General features: G+C 41.5%; 1 protein-coding gene across 5 annotated transcripts in view; it reads right to left on the bottom strand.

The window, feature by feature from the left end:
* ATP11C (ATPase phospholipid transporting 11C (ATP11C blood group)) overlaps positions 1 to 17851 on the bottom strand; it is an 804025-nt gene that overhangs the window by 300220 nt on the left and 485954 nt on the right. For all 5 annotated transcript variants that reach the window (XM_085607959.1, XM_085607958.1, XM_085607957.1 and 2 more), the window contains exon 11: positions 17217 to 17367. In XM_085607959.1, the coding sequence (XP_085464085.1) occupies positions 17217 to 17367 (151 nt within the window). The remainder of the gene's footprint in view (positions 1 to 17216; positions 17368 to 17851) is intronic.

The following is a 17851-nucleotide window of genomic DNA, read 5'->3' as shown; positions in this document are numbered from 1 at the left end:
TTAATCATTTGTCTGCTTATGTTAGCCAAAGTACTGCATCTTAGGACACGTAGTTCATAAAATAAACCTTTTAAACTTTACAGTGTCTCTGATTACTCTTGTTGTGGACTGATATGAGAATAATTACGAACAGGTATTTCTGATTCCCACCATTTCTGAGAGTACTCCAAGTCGCTTGTTCTGGGTTGTCTATACATTGGGACCTCCGAGATAATACGGATAACGAATGGGACACTGATGCTGGTCGGATAGGGGTTCTGGGTTCTGAGGTGAGTTTTTGGTACACCACAATTCACTGAGGTCCTGGTTTCCTGCGCATAGTTCTGTGCATGAGCAGAATCCCTGCAACAAAACCATAGGTTTCAGGGGTGTTATAGTTAGCTGGCCATTTCACTTGTACAAAACCATAGAAATTCCTCCGTTATAGTAAATTCTGCTAACTATAACTCGCGCGCCCGCAATGCACTGCTGATGATGTCACATATTGCATCATTCATGACATGGTCAGTGACATCACTGATGACATCTCAAATGACATCACTGATGACATCATCCATGTGAAAATCCGATACACCTCATCATACACTAGTACAACCTTTCATCACTCACTGTAAAATACAGAGTACCTTATTTGAAACCATTGACACACCAATACCAGTTACTACATACCCACTCACTGATTCCTAAGTCTACACACACAACTACCCATTCAACAACAGAATCATTTATACGTGCAGTCACTAATTAATAGAACACTATCAAATGAACTTATACACATAGATAGACATTGACACATCAGCAGTCATCTTAGTCGGTTATGCAGTCATCCTACTCACTCATGAAAAAAATTAATCACAATTATATTTACTCACTTACACAATTATCCAACAACACCTCATTTATTCAAACACATAGTAACTCATAGTTAATGTTAAAAAAATCACCATTACAATTATACACTCATTCATATAGTTACTTTCACAATCACTAACTCTTACACATACTTATTTATATACACCAACTCTCACATACAATGCCTTTTATTTTTTTACTTTGTTGAAGATGTACAACTAAAACATATATTCGCTCACCAACACACAAATAAATACTCTCAGTCACCCAAACAACTGTTTCCACATGCACTCTTAAACCTATACACCTAGTCAATCAACCATTCACACATCTATGCATAGAGTTACACACACCCCATCCAACCACACACAAACTCAGTGTCCCATGCAAATACTCACCCAACTAATCAATAACTAATATACACACTCATGTAGTTAGTGACCAACGGATGCAGCATGTTATACAACAACAGAGACAGTGCTGCATACATTCACATGGTTTAGTTACTAATCCATGTATTAAGTGAGACACTTTTAATTACTCACTTAAACAGACAGTCAGACAGCTACTAAATCCTCCATCCAGACAGTTATATATCCACACAATCTTCAATACAGATTGGTATATATATAAAATACATATTTAAATTTCAAACAAAACCACATTCACTGGATGATGTCATCAGTGATGAAATTTGAGATGTCATCAGTGATGTCACTCACCATGTCATGAATGATGCAATATGTGACATCATCAGCAGTGCATTGCGGGCGCGCGAGTTATAGTTAACAGAACTAACTATAACTGAGAAATTTCTATGGTTTTGTACGAGTGAAATGGCCAGCTAACTATAACACCCCTGAAACCTATGGTTTTTTCTGTGAATATATATATTACCTACTGGCAGTCGCCAGTAGGTAGTTATAGTTAGGTCCTATTATCCATAGGAAATCCGCAACATTCTATATGGAATAACTTTGGCGCCGGTTGACGAATCTTCGCGAAATTTTCAAAACTGGTGGGGCGCTCCAGTCCGCTCCTATCCTGAAAGTCTCACAGTGATTCGTCAAGCGGGGGCTGAGAAAAAAGGGGGTCCCAAAATGAGTTTTCCCCATGCAATTTTCCATAGGAACCGTTAATCGCAGCTGCAGCCCGAACTGCTGAACGGAATTACACAAAATTTGGCAAAGAGGAAGCCCTTGGTTCACACTCGTGCCTTTTGGTTAAATGGTGTAAATCTGTTCAGTAGTTGCTGAGAAAATCAAAAGTAAAATCATAGATATATCTGGGCAGAGCCTAACCACACATCTCATCGTGAGATCTGATTGGCTGTCAACACTTCATGCAAGAAGTGTTGCCAGCCATCTTGGGACCAATATACATGATAGCACCTCATTAAAAAGCATTGCAGTTAATAGAAGGTTTTAAGACTTTAGTTACATTATAAATCATTTGTTGATGGTACCATATTCATTTTAGGAATTGTGGTGTGTTCTAAGGTGATTTTACCATGTGAAAAAGCCTTCTGCTGGGATATTATGAATCATGTTTGAGAGAAAACTAATTTCTCATGCTTTTCCCACAGAGGTTTGGAAAGTGATCTATAAGCTAAACTGAGAGCATATTTTATGTAAATTCACATTATCTTTCTCAGTCATGTGAGAATGAAGTCTGACATTCTCAGTCAAACATGTACATCCAACAAGCGCAGAGACTGTCAGTTGATTCCCATGTGTTCTACTGCAGCTTCCCAGAGTGTTCTAAAGAATAACTAGAGCGCTAACAGTCCTACTTATGACAAACGTATGGCACACCAGAAAGCCATCTTGATTGGAATTAAGTGGTAACTCTTCAAACATTTAATTTAAAAAGGAACAGAATGAGGGGGTTCATTTTGCCATAGAAATTATGATTAGTGCTGCAGAAAGAAAAATTAGGGCACATTTTGAGTGACTTCACAAATCCTCTTTTATTTCATTAAAATATTCTGACATGCAGATTGAAACATGCACTTTCAATACCAGCAGCAGACTTCCCTGGTGAGCAGTAGCTTTACTACAGTGATCTAATGAGCAACTAGAGTGCTAACATTCTGAATTTATGGCAAATGTGTGACACATCTGAATGCCTTCTTGATGGAATCAAAGTAAAAAAACTGAAAGTATTTCCTACTGAGGAGACTGTAGTAAATGAGGAAATTAGGAAACTTCATAACAAATAAGTCTCCCAATATTGCCACCAAAGACAAAAGAGCCCAAATGTAGCACAAATATCACCCAGATGTAGCCCAAATATAGCCCAATGACAGAATGTCCCAGAGTTTTCTAAAGAACAACTAGAGTGCTAACAGTCTTACTTATGACAAAAGTATGGCACACCTGAATCCATCTTGATTGGAATAAAGTGGTAACACTTAAAACATTTAATTTGCAAAGGATAAAAATGAGGGGGTTCATTTTGCCATAGAAATTATGATTAGTGCTGCAGAAAGAAAAATTAGGGCACATTTTTACTTCTCAAATCCTCTTCTATTTCATTAAAAAATTCTGACATGCAGACTGAAACATGCACTTTGAATACCAGCAGCACACTTCCCTGGTGAGCAGTAGCCTTACTACAGTGATCTAATGAGCAACTAGAGAGCTAACATTCAGAATGTATGGCAAATGTGTGACACATCTGAATGCCTTCTAGATGGAACCAAAGTAAACAAGCATTGAAAATGCAACAGGTCTCGCCCTCGTTTAAGTTAAGCGGTACAAAAGGGGGTGGTGATGGACGGAGCATCAGAACCAATCAAACACTCACATCCAGTCAACAGATCTGGGTTTGATCCATCACCGTTCTTTAGCCCACTCTGCCACCCCAGTTCAGACATGGCCATATGCAAATCAGTCTGATCCTGTGCCTCATGGGAACAGTCCAGCCCGAACTGCCAAGCCATGCCTTCCCTGGACCGGAAACAAGCTTCCTAGGACCGGTTTCTGGCATTTCAGCCGTCTTCAGCCAGGCTTGCTTGAATCCAGTGGCAAAGTGAGCAAGGGACTCACGTCTGAGCATACCCTGCCAACTTATGGCGAACAAAGCGGTACAAAAGGGGGTGGTGATGGACGGAGCATCAGAACCAATCAAACACTCACATCCAGTCAACAGATCTGGGTTTGATCCATCACCGTTCTTTAGCCCACTCTGCCACCCCAGTTCAGACATGGCCATATGCAAATCAGTCTGATCCTGTGCCTCATGGGAACAGTCCAGCCCGAACTGCCAAGCCATGCCTTCCCTGGACCGGAAACAAGCTTCCTAGGACCGGTTTCTGGCATTTCAGCCGTCTTCAGCCAGGCTTGCTTGAATCCAGTGGCAAAGTGAGCAAGGGACTCACGTCTGAGCATACCCTGCCAACTTATGGCGAACAAAGCGGTACAAAAGGGGGTGGTGATGGACGGAGCATCAGAACCAATCAAACACTCACATCCAGTCAACAGATCTGGGTTTGATCCATCACCGTTCTTTAGCCCACTCTGCCACCCCAGTTCAGACATGGCCATATGCAAATCAGTCTGATCCTGTGCCTCATGGGAACAGTCCAGCCCGAACTGCCAAGCCATGCCTTCCCTGGACCGGAAACAAGCTTCCTAGGACCGGTTTCTGGCATTTCAGCCGTCTTCAGCCAGGCTTGCTTGAATTCAGTGGCAAAGTGAGCAAGGGACTCACGTCTGAGCATACCCTGCCAACTTATGGCGAACAAAGCGGTACAAAAGGGGGTGGTGATGGACGGAGCATCAGAACCAATCAAACACTCACATCCAGTCAACAGATCTGGGTTTGATCCATCACCGTTCTTTAGCCCACTCTGCCACCCCAGTTCAGACATGGCCATATGCAAATCAGTCTGATCCTCTTCTATTTCATTAAAAAATTCTGACATGCAGACTGAAACATGCACTTTGAATACCAGCAGCACACTTCCCTGGTGAGCAGTAGCCTTACTACAGTGATCTAATGAGCAACTAGAGAGCTAACATTCAGAATGTATGGCAAATGTGTGACACATCTGAATGCCTTCTAGATGGAACCAAAGTAAACAAGCATTGAAAATGCAATAGGTCTCGCCCTCGTTTAAGTTAAAGCAATGCTGTTTGTAATTAGGTGTTTTTTTAGCTTTGCTTGTATTAGTGTTTTTCAAACTTTCATGTACATAACATGCATATGTATGCATATATGTATATGTATATTTATGCATGCATTTATATTTGTATTTATATAGATATGCAGATTATATATATGTTTATATATGTGTATATATATATATATATATATATACACATACATATATATAAATGCATATGCATATATATATATATGTGCATATGTGTGCGTGCAGAGAGGTGTAGAGAGAGGTAGAGGTGTAGAGGTAGAGAGGTAGAGGTAGAGAGTTAGAGGTAGAGCGGTAGAGGTAGAGCGGTAGAGAGTAGTAGAGGTAGAGAGGTAGAGAGTAGTAGAGAGAGAGATAGAGAGAGGTAGACAGTAGAGAGTGAGTAGTAGAGAGAGTAGTAGAGAGTAGTAGAGAGAGTAGCAGAGTGAGTAGTATAGAGTAGTAGAGTGAGTAGTAGAGAGTGAGTAGTTGACCGTGAGTAGTAGAGAGTAGTAGTGAGCAGTAGAGAGTGAGTAGTAGAGAGTGAGTACTAGAGAGTGAGTAGTAGAGTGAGTAGTGAATGAGTAGTAGAGAGTAGAAGAGAGAGAGTAGTGGAGAGTAGTAGAGTGAGTAGTAGAGTGAGTAGTAGAGAGAGTAGTGGAGAGAGTAGTGGAGAGAGTAGTGGAGAGAGAGTAGTGGAGAGAGAGTAGTAGAGAGCGAGTAGTAGAGAGAGTAGTAGAGAGTGAGTAGTAGAGAGAGAGTAGTAGAGAGTAGTGAGTGAGTAGTAGGGAGTAGTAGGGAGAGAAGTAGAGAGTAGCAGAGAGAGAGAGTAGTAGAGAGTGAGTAGAAGAGAGTAGTAGAGAGAGAGTAGTAGAGGGTGAGTAGTAGAGGGTTGTAGAGAGCGAGTTGTAGAGAGAGAGTAAGAGAGAGTAGTAGAGAGTGAGTAGTAGAGAAAGTAGTACAGAGTGAGTAGTAGAGAGAGTAGTAGAGAGAGTAGTAGAGAGTAGTATAAGAGTGAGTAGTAGAGAGTAGTAGAGAGAGAGTAGTAGAGAGTAGTAGAGAGTGAGTAGTAGAGAGTAGTGGGGTAGTAGAGAGTGAGTAGTAGAGAGTAGTAGAAGAGTGAGTAGTAGAGAGTAGTAGAGAGTAGTAGCGAGTGAGTAGTAGAGAGAGAGTAGTAGAGAGTGAGTAGTAGAGAGTGAGTAGTAGAGAGTGAGTAGTAGAGAGTTGTAGTGAGTGAGTTATAGAGAGTGAGTAGTAGAGAGAGTAGTAGGGAGTGAGTAGTAGAGAGTAGTAGAGAGTGAGTAGTAGAGAGAGAGTGGTAGAGAGTGAGTGGTAGAGAGTGAGTAGTAGAGAGTGAGTAGTAGAGGGTAGTGGAGTAGTAGAGAGTGAGTAGTAGAGAGTGAGTAGTAGAGAGTGAGTAGTAGAGAGTAGTAGAGAGTGAGTAGTAGAGAGCGATTAGTAGAGAGCAAGTAGTAGAGAGTGTGTAGCAGAGAGTGAGTAGAGAGTAGTAGAGAGTGAGTAGTAGAGAGTAGTAGAGAGAGTAGTAGAGAGTGAGTAGTAGAGAGTGAGTCGTAGAGAGTAGTAGAGAGTGAGTAGTAGAGTGAGTAGTAGAGTGAGTAGTAGAGAGAGAGTAGTGGAGAGAGAGTAGTAGAGAGAGAGTAGTAGAGAGCGAGTAGTATAGAGCGAGTAGTATAGAGCGAGTAGAGAGTGAGTAGTAGAGAGTGAGTAGTAGAGAGTGAGTAGTAGAGAGTAGTTGAATGAGTAATAGAGAGAGAGTAGTAGAGAGAGAGTAGTAGAGAGTGAGTAGTGGAGAGTGAGTAGTAGAGTAGTAGAGAGTGAGTGGTAGAGAGAAGTAGAGAGTAGTAGAATGAGTAGTAGAGAGAGTAGTAAAGAGTAGTAGAGTAGTAGAGAGTGAGCAGTAGAGAGTAGTAGAGTGAGTAGTAGATAGTAGAGACTGAGTAGTAGAGAGTGAGAAGTAGCGAGTGAGTAGTAGAGAGTGAGTAGTAGAGAGTGAGTAGTAGAGAGTGAGTAGTAGAGAGTGAGTAGTAGGGAGTGAGTAGTAGGGAGTGAGTAGTAGGGAGTGAGTAGAGAGCAAGTAGTAGAGAGTAGTAGAGTAGTAGAGAGTGAGTAGTAGAGAGAGAGTAGTCAGTCAGTGTCAGTCTGTGTCAGTCAGTGTCAGTCAGAATCAGTCAATCAGGGTCAGTCAATCAGGGTCAGTCAATCAGGGTCAGCCAAGCAGTGTCAGTCAGTCAGTGTCAGTCAGTCAGTGTCAGTCAGTCAGTGTCAGTTAGAGCAGCTCTGCTGACCTGGTTCTCTCCCTCTAAAGCAGCTCTGCTGACCTGGTTTCTCTGGTTCTACAGCAGGTCTGCTGATCTGGTTCTCTGGCTCTACAACAGCTCTGCTGACCTGGTTCTCCGGCTCTAAAGCAGCTCTGCTGACCCGGTTCTATGGCTCTAAAGCAGTTCTGCCGACATGATTCTCTGGCTCTAGAGCAGCTCTGCTGACCTGGTTCTCTCCCTCCAGAGCAGCTCTGCTGACCTGGTTCTCTCCCTCTAAAGCAGCTCTGCTGACCTGGTTCTCTCGCTCTAAAGCAGCTCTACTGACCTGGTTTCTCTGGCTCTACAGCAGCTCTGCTGACCTGGTTCTCTGGCTCTAGAGCAGCTCTGCTGACCTGGTTCTTAGGCTCTAGAGCAGCTCTGCTGACCTGGTTCTAAAGCTCTAAAGCAGCTCTGCTGACCTGGTTCTCTGGCTCTAAAGCAGCTCTGCTGACCTGGTTCTCTCCCTCTAAATCAGCTCTGCTGACCTGGTTCTCTGCCTCTAGAGAAGCTCTGCTGACCTGGTTTCTTTGGCTCCAAAGCAGCTCTGCTGATCTGGTTCTCTGGCTCTAAAGCAGCTCTGCTGACCTGGTTCTCTCCCTCTAAAGCAGCTCTGCTGACCTGGTTTCTCTGGCTCTAGAGCAGCTCTGCTGACCTGGTTCTCTGGCTCTTAAGCAGCTCTGCTGACAAGGTTCTCTCCCTCTAAAGCAGCTCTGCTGACCTGGTTTCCTGCCTCTAGAGCAGCTCCGCTGACCTGGTTCTCTGGCTCTAAAGCAGCTCTGCTGGCCTGGTTCTATGGCTCTAAAGCAGCTCTGCTGACCTGGTTCTCTCGCTCTAGAGCAGCTCTGCTGACCTGGTTCTCTGTCTCTAAAGCAGCTCTGCTGACCTGGTTCTCTCCCTCTAAAGAGCTCTGCTGACCTGGTTCTCTGGCTCTAAAGCAGCTCTGCTGACCTGGTTGTCTGCCTCTAGAGCAGCTCTGTTGACCTGGTTCTATGGCTCTAAAGCAGCTCTGCTGACCTGGTTCTCTGGCTCTAGAGTAGCTCTGCTGACCTGGTTCTCTTCCTCTAAAGCAGCTCTGCTGACCTGGTTTCTCTGGGTCTACAGCAGCTCTGCTGACCTGGTTTTCGGCCTCTAGAGCAGCTCTGCTGACCTGGGTCTCTGGCTCTAGAGCAGCTCTGCTGACCTGGGTCTCTGGCTCTAGAGCAGCTCTGCTGACCTGCTTCTTAAGCTCTAGAGCAGCTCTGCTGACCTGGTTCTCTGGCTCTACAACGGCTCTGCTGACCTGGTTTCTCTGACTCTACAGCAGCTCTGCTGACCTGGTTCTCTGCGCTCACGATGCACACACCCGATTTCGCAAAAATATATTTATAAATAATATACGTTTATTATAAGTACAAATATATTATTTTTATGGATATCTTGGATAATCTCTTGCCCTAATATGTATATTAAAGACACATACATATCATTTTGGATCATAATTGTTTTTTCGCAGGAGTCGCGCACCCAGCGTGCCCCAGCATGTATATGATGTCACGCGGGACCCGCCACCGCGTAAGCATCTCGTACCGTAATACGCATGTGTCGCGAATGCGCAGGAGCAGGAGTCGCGGACTGGTCGTATACCAATCGGGCACATCACGCAATAATAAATGTATATGATGTAACTGAAAAAAACGCAGCCGTCGCACACCGTATGCGGATCCTTCACAACTTTTCTAAAATGGTGGGTAGAATCCGTGCATCCACTGTGATGTGTACGCTTTGAGTGCGCAACTCTTTTGATTTTCTTTTTTAAATAATATAAATATATTAAAATAATAAATGAAAACAAAAAATGAATCAATATTTCAGTTTGAATGTTTATAAAAAAATTTTTTTTTGCAATTTTCAGAAAATTATATAGTTATTTAATGAATAAAATATTTATAAACAGTTAAAAAACTGTAGAAAATCAGTACAAAAAAATAGGTATAACTACTATCGCACTTAAAAATTAGCATTTAAAAAACCTTTGAAATTCACTGAAAAAACCACAGGTTTCAGAGATGTTATAGTTAGAAATTAGCATTTAAAAAAGCTTTGAAATTCACTGAAAAAAACATAGGTTTCAGAGACGTTATAGTTAGAAATTAGCATTTAAAAACCTTAGAAATTCACAGAAAAAAAACATAGGTTTCAGGGATTTTATAGTTAGCTGGCCATTTCACTCGTTCAAAACCATAGAAATTCCTCCGTTATAGTTAGTTCTGCTAACTATAACTTGCGCGCCCGCAATGCACTGCTGATGATGTCAGATATTGCAACATTCATGACATGGTCAGTGACATCACTGAAGACATCTCAAATATATATGACTGAGATTGTGCTTCTTGAAATTATTTTTAAAATAATTTTTTCTACGAATTTTCTTTTTTTTTTGAGAAAGTTCGTAGAAAAAAATATTTTACAAATAATTTCAAGAAGCACAATCTCAGTCAAGATTAATTTGATGCAAGCCAATCTTTGAAAAATGACAAGATCATAATCAAAAAATCTGACAAAGGGGGTAACGTGGTGGTTCTATCAAAGGAGATGTACCTACAAGAAGGACATCGCCAACTTAATGACAGGGACAACTACGAAATTACAACCAAAACTAAATATGAACAAGCGAATAAAGAATATCAAGAACTTTGGGGAGAATAGAGGGAACGAGGGCTGCTTGAGCAGGAAGAATATGAATTTCTCAACTGTAAGTACCCAAAACTCCCAGCTTTCTATTTACTCCTAAAATTACACAAAAATGTGACTAATCCCCCAGGAAGAACTATTGTATCTTCAAGGGGTAGCTGCCTAGAAAACACCTCACGTTATGTGGATTTCTATCTGCAACCGCTTGTTCAAAAACTCCCGTCCTTTATGAAGGACTCTAGTGATTTCTTAAGATTAATTGATCAGATTAAATGGGAGGACAATTTTCTTTTAATGACCCTCGATGTCACAAGCCTTTATACCTGTATCCCTCATGAGGCAGGGATCAGAGCTTGCCGTCATTTCCTTGGGCACAGGTCAATTTCATATCTGTTCCACATTGAAATGATTATCGACGATGTGTGGTGCCTCACACAAAACTTCTTAATTTTTGAGAAGGTCATATACCATCAGATACTCGGTACTGCGATGGGGACCTGCTTTGCTCCCAGCTTCGCGGGATTGTATCTCGGTTGGTCGGAGGAGCAGGTCACCACCGTACTTCCTTTGTACAAAGAATGTGTGGTTACATGCCAAGATATATAGACGATATCTTTGTGGTCTGGAATGGCAGCATAGAGCAAGCTAACCAGTTTGTTAAAACAATCAATGACAATACTCTCAATTTACAATTCAGTAGTAAAATTGAAAAAGAAATGATTGAATTTCTAGATTTAAAATTAGTGGTTGCATGACAGCGATTAGAAAGCTATCTATTCCGCAAGGAAACTGCTGGTAATAGCCTGCTGCATGCAGGAAGCTGCCATCCTACTAATCTTATACGTAGCATTCCCCTGGGAGAACTACTGCGGGCTAAAAGAAACTGCAGCAGTGCCGAGGGATATGAGACTGAAAAGGAGACAATGATCAAACATTTTCTTGAAAGGGGTTATTCTCAGAAAGATATTTCCAAAGAATGTGAAGAAGTAAATAAGAGAGCCAGAAATGAACTTCTTGAAGTTAAATCATCTGAGTCGAATAAAAATAATTCTGGAAACAAGATTAGGTTCATTTCCACCTATTCCAATCAGGCACATGAAGTCAGAGAATGTCTTCAAAAATATTGAAAAATTCTCAAAACAGACAATGATCTTGCTTCAGCAATCGAACACTATCCTCAGGTGACATACTGGAAGGCCAAATCATTAAAAGACACGCTATGTCAAAGTATGGTGATGTCTATGCCTAAGTCTATCAATCCGGTATATGGGTTCTACGCAGGTCATAAATGTAAGGCCTGTAAATATAGCAAGAACTGAAAACAGGTCAATTTGTCAGCTAATACAAACCCCTTTTTGATAACCAAACAGGTCTCATGCAACACCGATCATGCTGTGTATACCCTCAAGTGTCCATGTAACAAGTATTACATAGGCAGCACAATTCACCCTGCTAAAAAGAGGGTCCTTGAACACTTGAGGGCCATTACTAGAAAAGACAAACAATATCCAATAGCCGACATTTCAAAGCAGAACACCAACAAAATACTAGTCTACTTTCATTCTGCGTCTTAGACACTATTGCCATGAGAGCGAGAGGTGCTAAGAGTCCTCGAATTAAGACGGTTAGAGTCAAGAATTGTAATAGAATACCAGACAGTACAGCCTTTGGGACATAATATTGACAAAGAACTCTCTGTTCATTTAGGTTAATAATAGTGTAGGTGACCCCCTGACCTAATTGACTCATGGTTTATAAATAATTACGTGATATATTTGGTGGCTTTTTGTCCTCATCTGTCATTTGTATTTATGTGATTTTAATAGTACAGTATATCAGTCAGTTTGTGACACTGTTTTTATTATGTGTATTTTTTACAGATCTACTACCTTGTGAGTATTGACCAATGAGTAGGAACAGCTTTTACAAGACTAATGACCAACAGCGGCTCTTTACAAAATTAGATGCAGGTACTATTCCTGTCTGTCATCGGCTATTTTTGTTAAAAGTTTTTTCTTTTCCCTCGATAAAGAAGTTTCTCCCAAAAGAACACTCATGATTTTTGCCCACTGGGGCTTGATTCTGACCTAAATACATGTTTCCCTCGTATTTGAATAGCCCCGGCGCACTAGTGCAAAATATCATTTAGCCAGCAAGTCTACATGATTAAATAATTAAACAGCTCCGGCGTCGCTGGGGCGCACGATCATTATTGGTGTGGTGAAGTATATCCACGATTTGGGCATTGAGCTTTTGAAATAAAGCGAGGGAATTTCCAAGTAATGTTAAACACACGAGTGTTAAACAATGTCTTTCACGGAAGAGATTGGGATCAATAAAGTTTTGAATTGGAACATCGAGGACACAGTACGATTGAGAAAATATATAGACCCGCTATTCTGGTCCAACAATGATTGTCTTTGAACATTTCTAAATGTTTCCAACCTGACAAGATGGTTGCACGATTGACATGTAATATGAGGTAATATTGTGATGTCAATATAGTGAAATTAATTTTGTCTCGCAAATGGTAAAGTCTGTCTTCGTTTTTCACTCCAATCACAGGTCACGTGATGTGTATTTAATCATCTGTTTCACAATACCTCGGCACTCGTGAACAAGGAAACTGGTTTCCCGAATCGCGTTGCCGGAAAATAAAATCTGCTTAAAAGCATTTTGGGTGCCGTGGATCGTTGTTATTTTGAAAAGAATCACAATGGAATGTTGGATATATATATATATATATATATATGATCCCGTCAGAAAACACCCTCTTGAAGTTGGAAAAACAGTGGGAAAAGAAGCCATTCAAAGGGAAGGATAACAAAATAACCTTATCTCCAGGAAATACATGCATTCAGAATGAAATAGGAATACAAAAACACTGTCTGATAAAAATAAGCTGTGAACCGCGATAAACACCAAAAGGTCGAGAGCAGTGTAATTGGATCTTCTCCACAAGGTGGAAACATGTATTGGCAAATCCAAACGTTCTTGCTTTGTCTGTGCTTGTTTGCTACTGGTAATAGTTTTACCAATGCTTGTGAAACTGTGATGCAAGCTTTAGCAAAGCCAATATTGAAAAGTAGCCATTGTGTGCAATTACTTCATATACTTCGAAGATAGCCATCATATTTTCATTTCTAGTGGGTTTCAGTGCCCTCAATACGCATGCATTTATTCTGTGGTAAGACTACATACGGTAATGAAGGAATGGAATCAGTGGTTAATTTGTAAAAAACATAAGTGCTCTCATTAGGAGGCAGCTTGCACCAGCCTATTTCTCCTCTTACGCCACCTAAAACCGAGTCAACTACTAACCAGGAAGGGGGGCTAGGATGTTGCGTAATGGCCAGAGCTGCCGACATTGGAGCTGGGGAACCAGGTTCGAGTATCCGCATCGGCTCAACATCCTGTGATTTAGGGCAAATAACTTAATCTCCCCATGCCTACCAAAAATTAGTGCATCCATAGCGCTGGTGTTGATGATAAAGTGCCGGTGCTAAGCACCGGAAACCACCGGTTCAAGTTAAGCACTGATTTGAATACATTTCCATGCATACTCCCTCTAATTTTTGTTAATCCCATAAAATTCAAAAATCTTTGGGCACTGTAGGAGGAAACCTACTAGGGGCATTTACACATTTATAGGCTTGTTTGTGCTTCAAGTGCACTGGTGCATTCAGAGCAGGGGACATTCATCTACGGCTAGCACTATCTTATGAGCTTTGCTGCTTTTCAGATTCAAACCCAATTAAACCCCACTCCATTACTGTACCTAGCAGATTGGCAGCGATTAGTTACCGAAACAACAACTGACAAAGTAAAAATGAAACAATATATATGTGATGCTGTATTCTTAAGAGACCATTGTTGTGTAGTAATTACCACACAGAGTACTTGTAGAATAAAAGTTAATTACAACGGAGCAAACAAGTACAACAACCCCAGCTTGCCGCCAGAACCACTGGCGTAACGAACCTTGAGGGGGCCTCCCTGCAAAGCACCGTGGGGGGCCCCTCCAGGCTCAATCAGGAGCCCTGCAGCCAGGGTGCTGTGCTGTGGGGGCCGCCTGGAGCTTGGGGCCCTCCTGCACCGCGGGGGCTGCGGGGGCCTGTGTTACGCCCCTGGCCAGAACTGTCTCTCTGTCCCTATCTGTTCGCAGTGACATTCTATGCCTCCGTCATACATTCTCACATACTGCAATCCACATTCAACGCACCTGCATTCCACATATTCTATACATGAAGTAATACATTCCCCGTTATTAACAAGCTATTACCCTAACTAAATCTAAAATTGCATTAAGCACATCACCAGATACCATTGTCCAGTGATAGCAAACAATACTCTGCATTCATTACGCAGCAGGGCAGTTATCAATTCAGAAGGATGGCATTTTTTGGGCATTGGCAGATGCCATGTTTCAATGGTTAATGCACCACTTATTTGGTAAAATCAAGGGTGCAATGTTTGTTCAGGATGACATACTGGTGTATGGTAAAAGCACGATGAAGCATGATAGAGTCCTGGAGGAGGTTTTGAGAATTCTGGGTTCACAGCGTTTGACCACTGAATATTTGAAATGTACATTTGCAGAGAACAGCATTACCTATTTGGGACATGTAATCAATAATGAGGGAATTAAACCTAAGCTGACTTTGATCTACGTAATTAAAAATGCACCAGCCCCTAGCTGCAAAGACAAGGTGCGGTCGTTCATAGGGTTAGCAGACTATTGCTCGAAGTACATTTTAAACTTCACAGCAAGAACGTATAAGACAATGGTAAAGGAATAAGTACAAGTTTGCGTGGTCCAGAGTATGAGTCAGCTTTTTGTAGTGTGAAAGACTACATTGCTAATATGACCTCTTTGGAAAGTTTTGACCCGAAGACCCACAGTATAATCACTACAGGTGCAAGGCGTAAGGTTTGGGGTCTATTCTTTCCCAAGTAGGAAGTGATGGGAAGAAAATGTAATCAACTATCCTTGTAGATCACTTTAGCCTACGGCATAAAAATATTCCGTAAAAAGAGAAGGAAACATTGGCTTGTGTTTGGGCGACTAATCATTTTAGAGCGTTTGTGTAGGGGACATTTTTCATATTGAGATGTGACCACAAACCATTGGTAAAAGTACTTACCACTGACTGCATAATTAATACATCTGCTGGGTGGCGAGACTGTCGATTAAATTGCAAGGCTACAATTACACAGTGGAATTTGTTCCTGGCAAGGAAAATGTGATTTCTGATTTTTTATCAAGAATGCCCAAAAACACTAGAATTAAGTGAAGATAAAAAGTGGAATTCAGAACAAATTGCATATGTACATGACCTAGAAGACGAGTGTATTAGAAAAGAGTTATAGAATACGGAGTACACTAAGGATAACGTTTTAACCAAGATTAGGGAACATTTGGACGGGAGTGGTCAAGTAAAGCAGGAATGGGAAATTTGATCAAACCTTATTAGGAAGTTAGAAACAAACTGGGAGTGCAGGAACAGTCTGTATGGAGAGGAGAAAGAGTAATTCCTCCCACAAATTTGAGGAAATCAATAATGGACTTATGTCATGAAGCACATTTCGGCAGTGTTAGGACTAAACAAGCTGTGAAGGCATGATATTGGTGGCCTGGTATGGATGTGGAAATAGAGACATATGTTCGGGATTGTGAAGTTATTAAAAAATGCGGATACTTTTTTGGTCACATTGAGGCCTCCGATGGGAGCAAGTCATGTACCTAGTGTTCCATGGGAATGCATAGCTATTGACATAATGGGACCAATCGGCACGGGACGCAAGAATATCATAGTACTAATTGATATGTATTCCAGATGGCCCATTTTTAAGATTGTGGAAAAAGTGGACACCAATGAAGTGTTGCAATTTTGGATCAAGTATTTTTACTAGAGGGTTTTCCAGCGAATTTACTTTGTGATAATGGGGAGCAATTTACATCTGTTAAGACCACAGAATATTTGGAAAGGTTAGGTGTTAAACACAGAACAACTGCATTGTACAACCCCAGCAGTAATGGTGTGGTTGAGCGATTCAACCGTGTCATAAAAAACACCATTCAGTGGGCTGTGAAAAACAACAAAGATTGGGAGGTGCAGCTCGAGAAAATGGTTTGGGCATACAGGGTATCGGTACGTAAAGCCACGGGGTACTCTACTTTTGTTTTGATGAGAGGGAGGAACCTGAGGACCAAGTATACACCAGGATGGTTGCTCAAGTCCATTATTGTACAGTGGTCAGATGACTCTGTAAAAGGGAGGTTGGAATCACTGTCATCTAAAAGAAAAGAGTGCAAAAAAACATTGTCAAATTGTTGTGGGACAATTGGTAAGAGTAAAGAAGCCTGGAAGGGTCCTGAAAGAGGAAAGTACGTTTTATGAGCCTATGGAGGTTGTTGAAGTATTGAACAATCCCGTGCGATTGACTGATGGAAAGGTGTGAAACTTGAAAAGAATTGCTAAATGTTCTGTTCCTTCATCCATGAGAAATATTTTTCCAGGCCACAGGTTTGTAATGAATGAAGTATTTGATGAGAACCATGCTGAAAAAAAGGTTGTTGGAAATAATGTACCCGTACAAAATGATACTGATTGATCTAATGTGCCTGTTATTGCAGCTAGAGAAGTTAGAGAAAATGCATGTGTTACTCGAGAGTGTAACGACAATGGACATTCCTCTGTCCTTTAGAGGAAAACATCTAAGAAAGAGATGAGACCACCTGTGTGGTTGGAAGATTATATTTCAGAGGTTTCCTTTGTAATGGTATGGGGAATAATACTCCCGATCGTCACCAACTTTGTTGGGTAGTAATTACCACACAGAGTGATTGTAGAATAAAGGTTTATTACAACGGAGCAAACAGGTACAACCGACCCAGCTTGCCGCAGAACCGCCTCTCTGCCCCTAACGGTCCGCAGCGATATTCCATGCCCCCATCATACATTCTCACATCCTGCAATCCACCAGCCACCGACCTGCAGTACACATTTTCCATACATGACATAACAGCCATCCAGTGCATATCAGCACAATAGGTCTCAAAACCCATGAAGAAATCAACAAACAAAGGAACATCCTGGAATGCCCATTGTTTCTGATAGTTAAGAGCTTCAGGACAGGGTAAAATGAAGTGTTTGTTTTCTCTACAACAGATGGCCCCTATAAACATGTAAAGGATTTGAGTGGTACACTGCACAAGCCTCAGTGAAGCTCCCATTTACCTTAAATGAGTCCTTTTCTTTCCGCGTTTTTTCACTATACCAAGGCTCGTCATTGGCAGGGTCACTCTGCCAGACATACTTCAGAGTAGTGCACACGATGGCCTTGGAGAGCAGGATGCACAGATACACGATCAAAAAAGCATTAATAGACCTGAAATAAACAAAGAGCAGAATAGAAATGAATACGGACGTGGCTGCAATCCCCAGGCATAGCCAAGCCTTGAACTCTACATGAATGTCCTCATTTCAAGCCCCACATGCCTACTGCCAGCACTGGAAAGTGCAGCAAACTTGCTTACTCTCTGCAGGACGGGGGACATGGCCGTCAGAATCTAAGAACTATTACCAGAAAATGCTGTAAGAGAACGATGTCAATTGTGTTCATTTAGCTATCCCTTTAACCTAGTTCAAATAGTATACTTTAGATGATTGAGCATTAACTTTTCCTTGACATTCTTCTATTAACGCATAAAGAGAAACAGTAGACTGCACACATGGAATGCACGTTATCTCTGTGTATTGTATATGTTGGTCACATCAGCTGACAGAGGTTAGAGAACTGTAATAAAATAAGAGAGTTATCACCAGACCCATTAAACGGTTAGCAGAGATACAACACAATACAGAAATAATTG

The sequence above is a fragment of the Triturus cristatus genome, chromosome 5_2 (assembly GCF_964204655.1).
Source record: "Triturus cristatus chromosome 5_2, aTriCri1.1, whole genome shotgun sequence".
Classification (NCBI taxonomy): domain Eukaryota; kingdom Metazoa; phylum Chordata; class Amphibia; order Caudata; family Salamandridae; genus Triturus; species Triturus cristatus.
This window is presented reverse-complemented; position numbering and strand designations above follow the sequence as displayed.